The sequence below is a fragment of the Lucilia sericata genome, unplaced genomic scaffold, assembly GCF_015586225.1.
Source record: "Lucilia sericata isolate MDLA Ls3-8-SP2 unplaced genomic scaffold, ASM1558622v1 Contig003922F_arrow, whole genome shotgun sequence".
In the NCBI taxonomy this organism is placed as follows: Eukaryota; Metazoa; Arthropoda; class Insecta; order Diptera; family Calliphoridae; genus Lucilia; species Lucilia sericata.
Window position 1 is genome coordinate 8,919 of NW_023997083.1, and position 17,862 is coordinate 26,780.

The 17,862-nt window shown below is 31.7% G+C and overlaps 1 protein-coding gene across 1 annotated transcript; it reads left to right on the forward strand.

Moving 5' to 3' along the window:
* Positions 1–12,986: 12,986 nt before the first annotated feature.
* Positions 12,987–15,524, forward strand: LOC119615045 (the record flags this gene model as incomplete). The annotated part of the gene is made up of 1 exon (XM_037971129.1): positions 12,987–15,524. A coding segment is annotated over exon 1 (2,538 nt), but the record flags the coding sequence as incomplete, so codon positions are not given.
* Positions 15,525–17,862: the final 2,338 nt, after the last annotated feature.

Here is a 17,862-nt window from a genome sequence, read left to right on the forward strand (position 1 = left end):
TGATCGGATGTTCATAAAAATAAGAGTTACGGGATAACTTAAGTGTTCATTATTAATGTCACTAAAAAGTAATAGTTTTTGTTCTTGGTTACTATTCATTTTATTTATTTTGATTTTTCTTTTTTTATTGTTTTATTATATTTATCGAGAAAAGTGTCTATTAAAAAAGTATTTAAATTTGAGCTGTGGGTGTTATTGACTCTATATCTGTGGCGTTGTTAATTAATATGGATGGACAATTTTCGGACCTTCTGGCAAATATTTTGCCATTTCGGACCCAGACATATTTCCAATTGGTTTCACGGGCTTTTGCTTTCGCAATCCATAGCAATCGACGGTAGTAGTGCGTTAATTCATCGTTAATGTAAATGTACTTGATGTTGCTATTAGTATTGTCATCACAGTTTATTATTTTGGCGTCTACTCTATGTCTTTTTATTTTGTCCATAAGTTCTAGTTTTTTGCTATAAGAAGAGAACTCGACTATAATTTTAGAAGTTTGGTTTTTTAAACGAAAGGCATTGTTTATGTGACTTTCGTTGACTTCGACATTTACTGAGGCTGCTATATTTTTCACCACTTCTATTGGCATTATTTTTTCATTTTCCACATTTTTTATTTCTATATTTTGAATTATCATCTGTTGTTCTATTTTGTTGATGCGAGTGTCTAAGCTATTTATTTGTTTTTCTTTTATTTTGTCTTTTTCGTTTAGTTCGTTAACTTGAGCAACTAATGAGGAGATAGAATTGGTTATTGTTGTTAGTGCCATTTGCACATCATTTTTCATTTGGGCTTGTAAGCTATTGACACTAGCTACAAGCATCTCTATTTGGGACTTTATCTCCTGCATATTTGATTGTAAGGTGTTTAGTTTCGTATTAACTGCATCAAGAGATAACGACTCTTTATATTTTTTCGCTCCTTCACTTTCATCGAAACTATCGTCTTGACGTAGTTGTTTTTGTTGTTGGTTATTTTCGTCAAAGACTACAACTTGGTAAAGGTTTGTGGGAGATCTGCTACGCGGCTTGCACACGTGACACTTCCAATTTTTTCTCTTCTCACTGGTCATGGTGGAATATGTCGACTCAGATAAAGGAGAACAAGGAGAGAAATGATAGGTTGAGTTGCAATTGTAGCATTTCACAAAGTTTGTTGTTGTGATTGGCATTTTACATTGGTTACATATCACACTGCTCATTTTGTTGTATTTATTCTTTTTATTTTACTTGTGTTGATTTATATTTATTTTATAGATTTGATTTAAAATATTTCCTTTTATATGTTTAAATATTAACACTTTTGTATTATTTTATTTTTTCTTTTGATTTTGGAAACACTATTGAGTTTGTTTGATATTTTAAAAGGATTTTTTGGACAATTTTACTTGTTTTTTCTCACAATTTAGCCAGCACGGTTTAAAACACGTCCGTATATGTTCGCAACGAAACTAGTTGTGAACTAGAACTGAACTAGAACTGAACTAGAACTGAACTAGAACTGAACTAGAACTGAACTAGAACTGAACTAGAACTGAACTAGAACTGAACTAGAACTGAACTAGAACTGAACTAGAACTGAACTAGAACTGAACTAGAACTGAACTAGAACTGAACTAGAACTGAACTAGAACTGAACTAGAACTGAACTAGAACTGAACTAGAACTGAACTAGAACTGAACTAGAACTGAACTAGAACTGAACTAGAACTGAACTAGAACTGAACTAGAACTGAACTAGAACTGAACTAGAACTGAACTAGAACTGAACTAGAACTGAACTAGAACTGAACTAGAACTGAACTAGAACTGAACTAGAACTGAACTAGAACTGAACTAGAACTGAACTAGAACTGAACTAGAACTGAACTAGAACTGAACTAGAACTGAACTAGAACTGAACTAGAACTGAACAAGAACTGAACTAGAACTGAACTAGAACTGAAATAGTACTGAACTAGAACTGAACTAGTTAGGATTATGCCAGTCTTGTAGTGAATGAGCTATATGTATATAGTAATTGCTAATATTTATATGCAATTTTTTTCCTAACATTTAGTTAGTACTATAACTAATATAAATTTTATTTAATTCTTATAACACCAAAATAAGCAACTATTATTTCTTGCAATAGTTACTATAAATATCTACACAAAACCGCAAAAAAGCTAATATATATTTTAATTATAAAAGATCAAATTGCAAAACCACACAGTCTGAAAAAAAGTAGATTTAATATGTATGTACATAGGTATATTTATATGTACTAGAGTTCGCCCCGCGGCCGAAATTCGACCGGAACCATTGAAGTAAAATTGCATACTTATGCTGCAAAATAAAATCCTACTTTTACAGTTCAAATGTCTGAAAAAAAATATTCCAATTGCTATTATCAAAGTGTAAAATTTGCTTTAATCAACGTATTCTTTTAGAAAATGTGATAAAATTTTGTTTAAAATTCTGAAAGAAGTTTAAAATCTAAGTTCTAAAATTATTTATGCAACATATTTTTCAAAAATATTTCGATTTATTATCCTCACATAAATGTTCATAAAATCTATGCAAAATTTACAATATGATATATGTATTCATTCCTTACAATATGATATTTTCCTATGTTTAACAATCTGCCAATTCCTCCAGCAATCATCCATGCTTCTTGTAGTAAACAATGTCGAACCTGCCCAGCACTATTCCTTTGTAACCTGTAATAATATTCAACCTATATCTCTATATTCCAGGAAAAAAAAAAAAGAAAAGACCTACAGAAGTGATGTTTTTAACACAGATTATTTATAGGCGGAATGTCTCTTTTATTTGATTCCAAATTTATTACTCCTGAAGTCATTCTCAAGAATTAATTTTTATAATATATTTTTTATACTTAGTTATTTGGAAGTAAAATTGTAGTTCTTTACTTTACTGTTGTTAAGAGGAATCAGAAAAGTACAAACCCCTAAAAATATTTTCAATGGGGGTGTAACAATTGAATTTGAAAAATTATTATTTGTTTACATGACCAACTAAACTATCCAAATTTGTTTTTAGTTTTTTTAGCTGACAGATAACAAAATCAAAAATAGATATATTCTCAAGAGCGCACAGAATCCAAATCTATTACCATTTTTTCAAAACTGGACATAGATTTTAATAACCAAATTTCAACATATCTTCTGTGTTCTCATCTTTTGTAACTATGTATTTCCGCAGAAGGAATGAAACCAAAAGTGGAATGAAAACACTTTCAATTTTTAAAGTGGGATGTTTTAAATTATTTTTTTTTTTAAGTTTTAATAAATATCTTTACCAAAATAACTCCATTTCAGATCGTAATGGGATTTTCGAACAGGGGTATATATAGTATATATGTATATATAAACTCTCCCTTATAACACTCAATAAAGACTTCTTTCAGCTGACTTACTACTTATTTGGGTTAAATTTAAATGTATTTTAATCGAATTTAATATTAGATATTCTATGAAGTTGTACTACTTATAGGCCTTTAAGCGAAGACCTCTTAATAGGCATTCTATTAGCTTTCGCATAGAAGTGCATAGGCAAGAGAGATTTTACAACAGGGATAGATTCTTTTATCTGGAGAATAAGACTTTAACGCCTCTTTACTTCAAGAGTTTGTTAATTTTTCATAATTATTTAAGTACATCATAAGAAATGTTTGAAAGAAAACGTTAATAAACTATAAATTCCAGCCTTATATTAACATACATATGTAAGTTTAATTGCAAGTAAAATAATAATAAACGATAAATTGCTAAAGATGGTATTAGACGACATGTATTTTACTCTAACACCACCTTAAGTAGGGGCAGCCATCAACCCAGAAGACATGATTTGTATTTGTCCCGTTTCAACGTTTTACTATTTTTATAAAACATATAATAACCATCGCCTACACAAACTACAGTTTTCACTTCACACTACTATTTCTATAACCGCCTTTTTCCTAATTGGTAAGAATAACCCAAAAAAGAAGAATATCATCAAATCCTCACTGTGCTAAACCTACGTATTTGCGATATACTGATTCATTTATTACGGTGTATCATGTACCGACATGACCAACTAAACTATCCTACTTACATATATTTTAACAGGCTTTGTTTTTGTCCATCATTAAAATCTTTAAAATCAATAAAAACTAACATTTATGTAGAATTGTTGTCCCACCAATGTTCTCCCAGGTCAAACATCATCATCCTGTTGTATCTTACATCATTAATATAATAACATATCATTATTACATTCACAATTTATCACTTTACACTTTTAAAAAATAAAAAACAATAAAATCATATTTTCGCTTTGCCTAAGCCCGTCTGTATACATATTAGTTTACAAAAATCTTATTAAAAACAACAACAAAAAATATCATTGCGAAATACAAAAATAAAAATATCAACAGAGAAGTAACATGTTTTTACACTCTCCTCTCTTTTATGAAAAAAACTGTGTTGTTGTTTTGCTTACTTATTTTGTTTTCTATTTTTTAATTCAAGCACATGTTTGTGTGATTGTGTATTGGTAGAAACTTTAAACGCCGAAAATACTGAACCGATTTTGATCATATATAGATTCTGCAGTGAGGCTCGCGAATCTGCATTCATCAAAAAAAGAATCAAGAAAATCGGTCAAGTAATAGAGCCGGAAAATGTTCCCAATCGTTTTGGCTTTGCGTATTAATATATATGATGATGATGATGTTCACAAGTTTATGCAATAATTTGTATGCCTGGTTGTAATCTTTATAAATATAATTTTATATACAGATTGTTGTGTTTTATAAATTTTTAATTTGAAAATTTATAATTGCTAATATTAATGTGTTAATGTGTATTAAAATTTTAATTTTTAATTTAGTTAAAATTGATAAATTGGCTGAACTTTTTTCTATACTTTTAAACGGATTAAAATTTTGATATTTAATTACTTTTTGGCACTTTAATTAATGTTCATTTTTTTTTAAATATTATATGCGTATGTATACATATTTTAATTGGAAAAGTATTAATATTTATTTATATTAGTTATTATTATTTCATTTCTTTAAATGTATTTTAACTTTTAGCCTTTGCAAGTCTTTAATGTGTAGTTAACCTAATATTTATAGTTTGACTTTAAGCCAATTTAGAAATGTGAACTAAAAAAAAAATCCAACTACAAAATATTATGAATTTGGATCGGATTAGCTTTAGTACATTCATTAATCTAGATTAATCAACGTTAATAGATATAATGCAAAGTAAAGTATTCAATAGATTGGAAAACTGAGTATCTGAACATCGGACGATAATACCATCATAGATAATTTATAAGGTTTTTTACTCATAAAAATTGTCCATGAAAATTTGGCTAATAAAACATGTATGGACTATCAACATACAAGAGCACATATTAATGCTACAATGTTAAATTCTCTAATATAGTATATGGTATCACTCAAATACCAGGCAGATAAAATAAAAACAAAATAACTTTAATTTTATTTAGTTTTGCATAAAAAGTAAACTCATATTAAGATTATTTCATATGGTTGAAATTCCCATACAAACAAAAACTACAATGGTATATGATGATGACCTTGTCCGCCGCAAGGCAGAAAAAAACAACAGCAGACTATAAAAAAATGTTTAGGGGTAAAAAAATACAATCTGTAAAGATAACATAAATTTAATGTTAAGCATATAAGTTAGTAAAAAAAATTAGAAACATAAACTAAAAAAAAATCCTTTGAAAAAAATACAAAATCCTACTCCCACTTTTTGTTATAATAAACTTTTTCTATTGACCAAGGTTGGGATTTTTTTTTCTCTTTTTTAGAATAAAGATACGAATACATATATATGTATATGTATTTATATCTGTATGTAAAAAATTCAATATATCGAGGGACTATATTCAATAGTCTCTATCTCTCATTTTTATGAAAATGAGATTTTGATGGCAAAATATTCAGCAAACTATCGCGCATCAGTGATATAAATTTCAAAGAAAAAAAATATTTTTTGGCAATTTTATAGCATTTTTTAAATTTCTCTATCTTAAAAAAAGAAAAATTCTGAATGCAAAACTCTCTATCTTATCCAAAAATTGCTTCAAACTCGATCCCTTTGGATAATTTTCTGTTGCAAAACAAGTCTTCTTAATAATTTGGACATGCTGAACACAAATCCGTCAAAATATTTAAAATCGGTCTAATAGTTTTTGAGATATCGCTCATTATGATACTAATTAAATCAATTTTATTGTCGTGTTTAACCATATAACATTGATTTTGGACCAAAACATTATAATCTGTTGCTTTTTCAACAATTTGGTTTCTTTTCCTCCATTAAATTGTATAAAATATAATATTTATTGATTTTAATTCAAATAAAAATTTTATGTTTCCATGAAAAACTCTCTATCTGTTGGTTGAATGAACATTTTCGTAGAAAAATAAGCTTTATCTGATATAAATTTGTGAATAATTTTGTAAATAATGCAAAAATTAAAATTCTTTTTATATAATGGTTTAGAATATGGACGTAAAAATATATTGTAAAAGAAAAAATTAAAAAATCTTCACGAACTAGTGAAATAAACAGTTTTTTTGCTCTCCTGAAAACTTGTATTATTTTAGATAGAGACTATTGAATATAGTCCCTCGATATGTTGTAAGGTTTTGATGTAGTTTTTTTTACTTTTGTACCCAATACTACTATAATGGCGATGATATTATATGTTTCTGCAGATATTGATCATACTGCCACCCATTCTTAGTATTGTACAAACCAAAAGCCTGTTTAAAATCGTTTCATTATTTCACAAATATTCAGCACGCTAATACTGGAAACAGCAGAAAGTGCCTCTTTCCGTAGAACTATTAAAAATATACAAATATGTACCTTTATAAAAATAACCATATGTATGTACAAAAACCAAATACTAAGATGTTTGTGTGATCGTTTATTGTGCATTTACATTACTCACTTCCGAAGTTTAACCCAAATCGATGTAGGGCATACTATAGTCGGCCTTGATCCACTATGAATCCCTATATTGTTATTTTACTTTAGGATTTGGTAGTTTTTTCTCTCTCCCTCTCTTTTACTGTTGAATGGTTGTTGAAAATTATAAACAAAATAAAATATGCTTAGTTTAGCTTAACTAAAATGTAAACTTTGCATATTAAACATATTCAAATATATCAGTAAACAAAAATAACAACAACAAAACTACTTAATACTATAGCTGAAAGTTATAGTACGTTTGTTGCTGGTGATTTTACTCATTTTGGCTTTAGATTTTGCTTATTAAATAGATTTTATATCCCGAATTTATATTCATACTACCGCCATTACTTTGCTTAGTTATAAGTGACCAGTTGGAAATCTATTTAATGAGATAAAAATAACTAAAATTTCAAAAGTTAAGCACTAGTTCAGTTCCAGTTCAGTTCTAGTTCAGTTCTAGTTCAGTTCTAGTTCAGTTCTAGTTCAGTTCTAGTTCAGTTCTAGTTCAGTTCTAGTTCAGTTCTAGTTCAGTTCTAGTTCAGTTCTAGTTCAGTTCTAGTTCTAGTTCAGTTCTAGTTCAGTTCTAGTTCAGTTCTAGTTCAGTACTAGTTCAGTTCTAGTTCAGTTCTAGTTCAGTTCTAGTTCAGTTCTAGTTCAGTTCTAGTTCAGTTCTAGTTCTAGTTCAGTTCTAGTTCAGTTCTAGTTCAGTTCTAGTTCAGTTCTAGTTCAGTTCTAGTTCAGTTCTAGTTCAGTTCTAGTTCAGTTCTAGTTCAGTTCTAGTTCAGTTCTAGTTCAGTTCTTGTTCAGTTCTAGTTCAGTTCTAGTTCAGTTCTAGTTCAGTTCTAGTTCAGTTCTAGTTCAGTTCTAGTTCAGTTCTAGTTCAGTTCTAGTTCAGTTCTAGTTCAGTTCTAGTTCAGTTCTAGTTCAGGTCTAGTTCAGTTCTAGTTCAGTTCTAGTTCAGTTCTAGTTCAGTTCTAGTTCAGTTCTAGTTCAGTTCTAGTTCAGTTCTAGTTCAGTTCTAGTTCAGTTCTAGTTCAGTTCTAGTTCAGTTCTAGTTCAGGTCTAGTTCAGTTCTAGTTCAGTTCTAGTTCAGTTCTAGTTCAGTTCTAGTTCAGTTCTAGTTCAGTTCTAGTTCAGTTCTAGTTCAGTTCTAGTTCAGTTCTAGTTCAGTTCTAGTTCAGTTCTAGTTCAGTTCTAGTTCAGTTCTAGTTCAGTTCTAGTTCAGTTCTAGTTCAGTTCTAGTTCAGTTCTAGTTCAGTTCTAGTTCAGTTCTAGTTCAGTTCTAGTTCAGTTCTAGTTCAGTTCTAGTTCAGTTCTAGTTCAGTTCTAGTTCAGTTCTAGTTCAGTTCTAGTTAGTTCTAGTTCAGGTCTAGTTCAGTTCTAGTTCAGTTCTAGTTCAGTTCTAGTTCAGTTCTAGTTCAGTTCTAGTTCAGTTCTAGTTCAGTTCTAGTTCAGTTCTAGTTCAGTTCTAGTTCAGTTCTAGTTGAGTTCTAGTTCAGTTCTAGTTCAGTTCTAGTTCAGTTCTAGTTCAGTTCTAGTTCAGGTCTAGTTCAGTTCTAGTTCAGGGTTAACATTTTCTGTGATTAAATTTTCTGTTGGGTAGAATATTGTATACAAGTATGCGTTTATGGCTGCCAGGACATGTACGTGTGTATGTGTGTATAGTATGCGAATTGAATTTTATTCTGTATTTTAAACATGTTCTGTTATTATTCATTTAACTTCAACATTTTATTTATTTCAACTCATTCGTATCAGATTGGCAGTAGAATTTCGATAATACCAATGGTTGACTAAAAAAAAGAAATATGAATTAGACTTTTCAATAATTTAAGTTTTGAACCTCTTTAAGTGGAAAATTATATTATTGTAAGAATCAATACATTAATATTAGAAAAAAGTTGCAATAACTGTTATAGTAGTATAATTTAAGATGGTAATTTAGTAGGTTCATATTTTATTAGTCAGATTCTACTGTATCCTTACACGTACATTTGTATATTTAAGGTATTTAGGCTGCTTTTGCTGGTGCTAGTGTTTTTGTTGAAAAATTTTAACTTGAGTGATTTCCACAAACATTTCATTATTTGTTATATTTAAACCATAAAATTTAGTTTTTGTTTACCACAAAAAAAAACAACAACAACTACTTACTCATACATTCACCCACATACACATGAAAAATGCACACACATCTGAATATATTAAATGAGAAAAAGGGCTAAACGTTCATTAACCCTTAAGTTAAAAATGGTTAAACGTGTTGATTTTAGTTTTTTAAATTTATTTTTATATAAAACTTTTTTTTTTTGCTTTTTGGTATACAAAATTTTGTGTTAAAGCCTACAAAGCGTTGATGAACTTTTTAAATTGTTTTTTTTTACTTTTTTGTTAATTTATGATGAATTCTAAATCAAACAAATACATATGAAATATTTAAATATAAATAATCTTTTATATTAAATAGAATCTACACAACCACTTACATAGCAAGTAATTTGAATGGTAAATTGTCTGTTTGAAGAAATGAATAAATTATTTTTAGTTTATATCAGGTGTTGCGGTGTATATCTAAACTTATTATAAATTTAAAAATCACCACAATTACATTACTTATAAATGTCATTTCTTTATTTTTTCGCTTTACAACACCTGTTTTTCTTAATTCCTTTTACTTATAATTTCTCATATTTGCATTATCTTTCTTTTCTTAAACTGTTAAATTTGTTAAACCACGTTTGGAGAATTATAAATTTGTGAAAAAGAAATTATTTGTTAAGCAACAGGGTATTGTAAATCCTAATTTAAACACAAGTGTATGTATACATAATTATTATATATTCTGTAATTTGAACTGAATTAATTTAATAAAATTGCAGATTTTAGCTGTAGTAATATTTGCTGAAAAATACGTTTTATTAAACATACCCAACGCCTTAACATTTCTAAAATACTTGTTTGTAAAGTCTTACTTGTGGATTACGCAATATAACCTCAAACTTTGTATAATTCCTAATAAACCTAATTATGGAAAAAAATTCAAATCTAGATCAATCAACCTCATCTACCCCATTCACTGCTTCAGGTTTGTACCCTTCAGCTGGATCAACAGGAGAAAGTGACGCTGCAAGGAAACCAGGCAAGCAGAATGATGGTCTTAGTGAAATCGATGACGATCCATATACAGAGGTAAACGCTTCACAGTCCCTAGCCAAACAGAAAACAAAGGTAAGAAAATCTTCCTCCTTCACCCCTTCGCGCGCTCGCTCTGGTTTAACTCGACAACCACCAAAACGAGCTCGTCTCATTGCCAAACCTGCGAAAAGAAAATCGATTGTTAAGGAAAACCATGCCGCTTTACAAGCGCCTTCCACGTTTGCCGCTACAAACGCTCACTTGCCTGAAAGCGTTGCAACTCAAGGTGAAAATTTAGCTGCACACATGTCTTCGCTTTCGTTTAAAAACACTGTGGCAACAAACAATTTTCAAGGTTTAAATGAAGCGCAAACATCGAGCACTCACGGCATATCAAGTATCCCAACGTTTGGCTCCCAACAGGAAAATATAGTAAGGAATAACAACTCATCTATTTTAAATGTTGATCCAGTGAAAGCTTTTCAATTTAGCGGCCCCACTATAAATTCCCATTCAGGCTATCCTCATGTTTCTAATGTTAATAATACAAAAAGCAATGGACAGAACCAAAGTTTTCTCTCTACAAATGTAAATCCATTCACACTTCCTTACGGTTCGTTTAATCCGACACAAACGCATGCAGTGCCTCGTCTCTCCTCTATACCATTAACACATAATTATTTTAATTCTTCAATTCCTCATTCTTCTAATGCATTCAACCCGTCGTTTTTACAACAAAATAATTCTTTTCAGACGCCGGCGTTTATGTATAACAATAGTATGCCTGCGTCAACTATTCTGCAATCACATACAAATAACTTAACAGCTGATGTGTCGTTATCCACGTCGCAGGTTGCAGCACGTCAAGCAATTAGTAAAGATTTACCAAATTTTTGTGGCAATCCAGAGGAATGGCCAATTTTTATAACCAACTATGTGCAGTCGACGGAGAGGTGCGGATTTACAGATCAAGAAAATCTGATACGTTTGCAAAAATGTTTAAAGGGGCAGGCTTTAGAAGCTGTGAGAGGCAAGCTGATGATGCCAGCAACTGTAAACTTTGCTATTGAAACTCTACGCATGTTATATGGAAGACCAGAAATAATTCACCATGCTTTGCAAAGAAAACTTAAAGAACACATACCGGTGCGAAAAGATAAATTGGATACTCTTATACAACTTGCCCTTGCTGTACAAAACTACAGAACAACAATGCAGGCAATGGGTCTTGGAGATTATCTTAATGATCCAATGTTATTAGATGATTTAGTTCAGAAATTGCCGTGTGATTTGAAATTAGATTGGGGTCGATATCGTTGTTCTTTTCCAAGAGTCGACATTATCATTTTTGATGGATGGCTATATAACTTAGCTACTTGCGCATCCCACGTGACTACATTTACACCTACAAACATGGATGAAACAAAAGGGTCCGGGAAAGAGCGTCTACATTTACATGATACAGTCGATAAAAACACTAAAAATTATATAGCTACAATCTCTTGTTTAAAATGTTCTCAGAGTCACCGTTTAGCTGAATGTCCAGAATTTCTGTCTTTATCCGTAAATGAAAGGTGGAATTTTATTCGTGAAAGTAACCTATGTCTGCGCTGCTTTAAAAAACATTCCTTGCGACGCTGTTTCTCAAAAAAACAATGTGACGTGGACAATTGTAAAATGCCGCATAATCCTCTCTTGCATAATGTGAAACTGGTCAACATCAAAATAAGCCTCAAGAACAAAGTGCAAACGAAAACTCGTCGGTTTTATTTCACAAAAAAGAAAATAAGTCACTGTTTCGTTATGTTCCGGTCACACTCTATGGGAAAACTCATTCGTTAAATACGTTTGCTCTAATTGATGAAGGTTCATCGTGCACCTTAATCGAAAACGAGCTTGCATTAGAGTTAGGCTTGGATGGGCCTGCAGAAGAGTTATGCTTGCAATGGACGGGTGATATAACACAAACCGATGAAAGCTCAAAAAAGGTATATTTGCAAATATCACCGCGCGATCAGGTCGCAAATAAAATGGCTTTACACAATGTACGAACTATTTCCAATCTCGACCTTCCTATACAAACACTCACAAAAGAGGACATCGCTCAAAACGAACACCTAAAAAATATTTCCAATTTGTCATACACGTCAGTGAAAGCAAAACTTCTAATAGGGCTGGATAATGCAAAACTTTGTGTCCCATTGGAAATTAGAGAAAGTGCAAACGATGGATTAATTGCCATAAGATGCCGAATCGGTTGGGGCGTCTACGGCCGCCAATATACAGGTTCTACTTCTCCTAATAGAGTAATGCATGTTTGCCCTTGTAATGTGTATGATCGCATGGATGAATTAATACAAAATTATTTTTCTCTAGATTCAATAGGAATAAAATTAAATATTAATCCACTTCGTTCCAAAGAAGATGAACGAGCTAAATCTATTATGGAGTCTACCACAAAATACATTGCTGAGAAAAGGTCTTGGGAAACCGGTTTGTTGTGGAAATATGAAACCATATGCTTGCCTGATTCATTACCTATGGCTCGTCGTAGATTGTTTTGCTTGGAGGCTAAAATTAACAAAAATGACAAACTTAAATCCTTCTTGGTTGAAAAAATAAAAGACTATGAGCGAAAAGGCTATGTTAGAAAGTTACAGAAAAATGAAATTTCTTATTCGAAATTCGCATCGTTTGGGACGCCGCAGCTGCAGTAGAAAATGTTTCTTTAAACTCCGTGCTTTTGAAGGGCCCAGATTTATTGAAGTCATTATTGGGCGTAATTCTCCGTTTTCGTGAGAGGCCAATTGCTATTGCGGGTGACATTCGAGAAATGTTTCACCAGATTCGTGTTACAAAAGGTGATCAAAGTGCCCAGCAATTTTTATGGCGTGACGGTGATACGTCTCGGAAAATAGATGTATATGTTATGACCGTCATGACATTTGGCGCTTCTTGTTTCCCCTCACTTGCAAATTTCATTAAAAATAAAAATGCCGAACGGTTTGCGGCAGAATTTCCAGAGGCTGTTAATGCTATTTTAAATAACACATTTGTCGACGATTGGCTTCAAAGCGTTGACTCAGAGGACGAGATGATTTCAATGGCTAAGATTGTACGAACAATTAATAGTGATGGAGGATTTGAAATGCACAACTGGCTGTCCAACTCAAAACGTGTTGTAAACGCTTTGGAATGTCCAACTTTCGAAGTGAAAAAGTGTTTTGAAGATCCCGAAGGCAAATTTGAAAAGGTACTGGGCATGTGGTGGATACCATCCACTGACGAACTAACGTTTTTTGTTAAATTTGGCCCTGAAGTGTTTGACGAAGATATCATGCCAACAAAACGAAGCGTCTTACGTGTAATCATGACTATTTTCGACCCTCTAGGCCTATTAGGTCACTTCGTTATTTATGCAAAAATTGTCCTACAAGAGATTTGGAGATCTGGAGTTAATTGGGATGAACCTCTATTCGAACATGAACGTGAAAAATGGTGGACTTGGGTAAAAATGATTCCAAGCATACCCAATATTCGTATTCCAAGGTGTCATAGATTTTTGAATAGTTCTCAAAATGTTCAACTGCACACCTTTGTTGACGCTAGCATTGATGCATACGCAGCCGTGGTCTTTTTGCGAATTGAGTATGAAGGTAGCGTAAAATGTAGTCTTGTGGCTTCAAAAACCAGAGTCGCGCCCCTAAAGCCCATTTCGATACCCAAGCTCGAACTTATGGCTGCAGTAATTGGTTTACGGTTAGCAAATTTTGTTGTTAATGAAATGTCAATTAAAGTACATAGCAAATTCTTTTGGTCCGATTCCAAAGATGTTCTATACTGGATAAGATCAGATGCTAGAAAGTTTCAACAATTTGTGTCGTTACGTATAGGAGAAATACTAGAAGGCTCACATGTTAAGCAGTGGAGATGGGTACCCTCAGCCCTTAATGTGGCAGATGATGGAACAAAATGGAATAGCGTTCCCAATTTGAATTTTAATACACGCTGGTTTTTAGGGCCATCTTTTTTAAATTTCGATGAATCAGAGTGGCCTACTTCAGAATTTTCTAATCACCCTGAGGTGCATAGCGAACAGCTTTATCGCATTGAAGTCAAAGGACCAACGTTTCCTTTGTCAACGATAGTTCCAGACCCAAATAACTTTAGCAAATGGGAAATATTTCGTGTCAGCCAACGACTAGTATTTAAATATATAAAGGTTATTATGGGATCACGTCTTAATATGGAATTTGAACCTTTTATTAAACATATAACTATCAGCATGGTGGAGTTGTTTATATTCAAAGCCTGTCAAGAAGAGGTGTACTTTGAAGAGATCTCAGCGTTGAAGTCAAATAAAAGCATTTCATCAAAAAGTAATCTTTACAAGATCTCACCGTATCTCGACGAATTGGGGATTCTGCGTATTAAAGGCCGTATTGATGCTATATTGAATGTACCCATTGATGTTAAAAGACCCATAATTCTTCCTCAAAAGCATCGAATTACGTATTTATTTATTGATTTTTACCATCGCAAGTACCACCATCATCACAATGAGATTATCGTCAATGAAATTCGTCAAAGATTTTGGATCTCAGGATTGAGAGCTGCGGTACGGTCACTGTCAAAAGCCTGTCAATTATGCAAAATAAAGAGAGCCGTTCCAAGCACACCAAAAATGGGCGATCTACCAATTGAACGCCTTTCGTCCTTTACTAGACCATTTCATTTTACAGGGGTTGATTACTTTGGACCCATTGATATTATTATTGGAAGGCGAAGGGAAAAGCGATGGGGTGTGCTATTCACCTGTATGACAATACGCGCAGTGCATATAGAGATAGCACCATCTCTTTCCACTGATTCATTCTTAATGGTTCTCAAACAATTTACGAGTCGTCGTGGAGTACCTATGCGTATTCTCTCTGATAACGCAACAAATTTTCGTGGAGCTTCACGCTTTTTAAAAGAAGAAATTGAGAAGATATCGACTAATGAATTAGAACAGAAATATCCAGAGATTGAATGGGTTTTCATACCTCCAGCCTCACCTCACATGGGAGGTTCGTGGGAAAGGATGGTGCGATCAATAAAATCTGTTCTGATGGATATTTTGCCCGAAGATGGTCTACGCGAAGAAGTCTTAAGATCGGCACTAGCCGACGTAGAGAATATTTTGAATTCACGTCCATTAACTTATGTTCCCTTGGAATCACCAGAAGCCGACGCACTTACTCCTAATCACTTTTTAATTGGTTCTTCGAGCGGCATGCGTGAAAGAGTGATACCTGATGGCAATGGATTAGCTTTGAGTAAAAATTTCAGAATTACCAGCATGTTAGCCGATAGATTCTGGAAACGATGGGTAAGAGAAGTTTTACCTTGTTTGGCTAGGCGCACAAAGTGGTATGGGGACTCGGTAAATTCCATAGCAGTAAACGATGTCGTAATTATTGTTGATGAAAATACCAAGAGAAATACGTGGACAAAGGGTATAGTTATTGATGTTCACCAAGGGAAAGACAAAATCGTAAGAAGCGCTGTGGTCAAAACAAAAGGTGGTCTACTTACTCGTCCTGTAATAAAGCTAGCAAAACTGGATGTTAAAGGGTAAACCCTGCGCCAGGCACAAAGTTTACGGGGGGGAATATGTTGCGGTGTATATCTAAACTTATTATAAATTTAAAAATCACCACAATTACATTACTTATAAATGTCATTTCTTTATTTTTTCGCTTTACAACACCTGTTTTTCTTAATTCCTTTTACTTATAATTTCTCATATTTGCATTATCTTTCTTTTCTTAAACTGTTAAATTTGTTAAACCACGTTTGGAGAATTATAAATTTGTGAAAAAGAAATTATTTGTTAAGCAACAGGGTATTGTAAATCCTAATTTAAACACAAGTGTATGTATACATAATTATTATATATTCTGTAATTTGAACTGAATTAATTTAATAAAATTGCAGATTTTAGCTGTAGTAATATTTGCTGAAAAATACGTTTTATTAAACATACCCAACGCCTTAACATCAGGAAAAGTAAATTTTTAGGGAAATTGAATAGTGATCTCATGTATGTAAGAAAGAAGGATATTGCCACTTTAATGATATCATATTACTTATGTATCTGAAGTATATTTTGTGAATGTTATATTTCAAACTTACAGAATAATTCGTTTCGTACCTGAAATAAAAATAAAGTAAAATTGATTAGTTTTTTATTTCTTAAGTTAATTACTTATTTCTACAATCAGATTAGGATTAATCAAATCAGCTCAAGTTCAGTTCTACTAGTTCAGTTGTGATTAACATATGTATTTCTTTACTACTTATTATACATAGAAATTAACGTATACTTTATATTTAATTCAACTTCTACAAAATATCACTCATACGCCTAAAATGTTTAAATGAAATTTAAAGCGGAAAAAATATCTTAAATTTCTTCTACTATTCTTAAATTAAAACCCCAATAAGTCAAGTTGATAATAAGAAAAGGAACAAAATTTTACATTTATAAATCGATATAGGCATTCACAGTAGTAAGCTCAAACCAAAAAGTCGACAGGAAAAAAATTACAAAAGAAAATATATGTATATTTTTCTGTAAAAAAAAACTGAAAATCTGTGCCAAATATTTTATTAAAAATGTAAACTTTAGAAACAAAATAATATAAAATAAATTCAAAAGAAATATAAATCTGTAGTAAAAACCAACAAAAATCCCATAAATCTTGTTAAGATTAAAAATTTAAGCAGAATAAATAAAAGAATAATATAAGAAAAACACTCATACGTCAAGGTGTCTTCAAAAATTCATTGTTTAAATACACACAAAGCTTAAACAAATTTCTGCAAAGACTAAAAAATAAATAAAATAATAAAAACGTTTGCTATGTGTTAGGAAGTGTTTATGATGGTGGTGTGTTTAAAAAAGAAAAAAACCTGAAAAAAAATTCATTACAAATGCCTGGCAAATGCTAGACAAAACACTTAAAATAAAACATTTTCATACTTTGCGGTGTAGTGCACATGGAGAAAGAATCACGTTTTAAGGAATACACATGAAAATTAAAATGTTAATAATAATATTTATTTATATGGTTAAATGTTGACACCAGATAAGTGATAATTTTTCTGAAACATTTCTAAATAATGAATATAATTTAAAATTTAAGTTACAAGTTTTAACTTGTGCAACCAAATTCGACATAAACAAATTTTAGGAGAAGTAAGAACTCTCTGTCCAATTTTATGGGGATCGGTCCATAATTGACCCTACCCCCCTATATAAGGTTCCTCTTAGAAATAGATATTAATGTTTATAATTCGCTTCAAAATTCCAGTACATCGACTAAATTGACATAAACATGTTTTGTAGAAACTAAACCCCTCTACCATATATTATGAGGATCAGTCGGCAATAGATCTTACCCCCCATATAAGGTCCCCCTCAGAAAATTACTTTAATGACATGCTTCAACATTAAAGAGTAGCAACAAAATTCGACCATAAAAAACGTCTTCGAAATAATAGCAAAAGTAACGAAATTCAACATTAACAAGCTTTAGAGGAACTTAAGTCTCTATGAATTTATAATTATACGAGGATCGCTCCATGATTGCCCCCAACCTCATTATAAGATCCCTCAGAAAATGACCAAATGATGTAATAAGTAGTACAACAGCCTGATATCA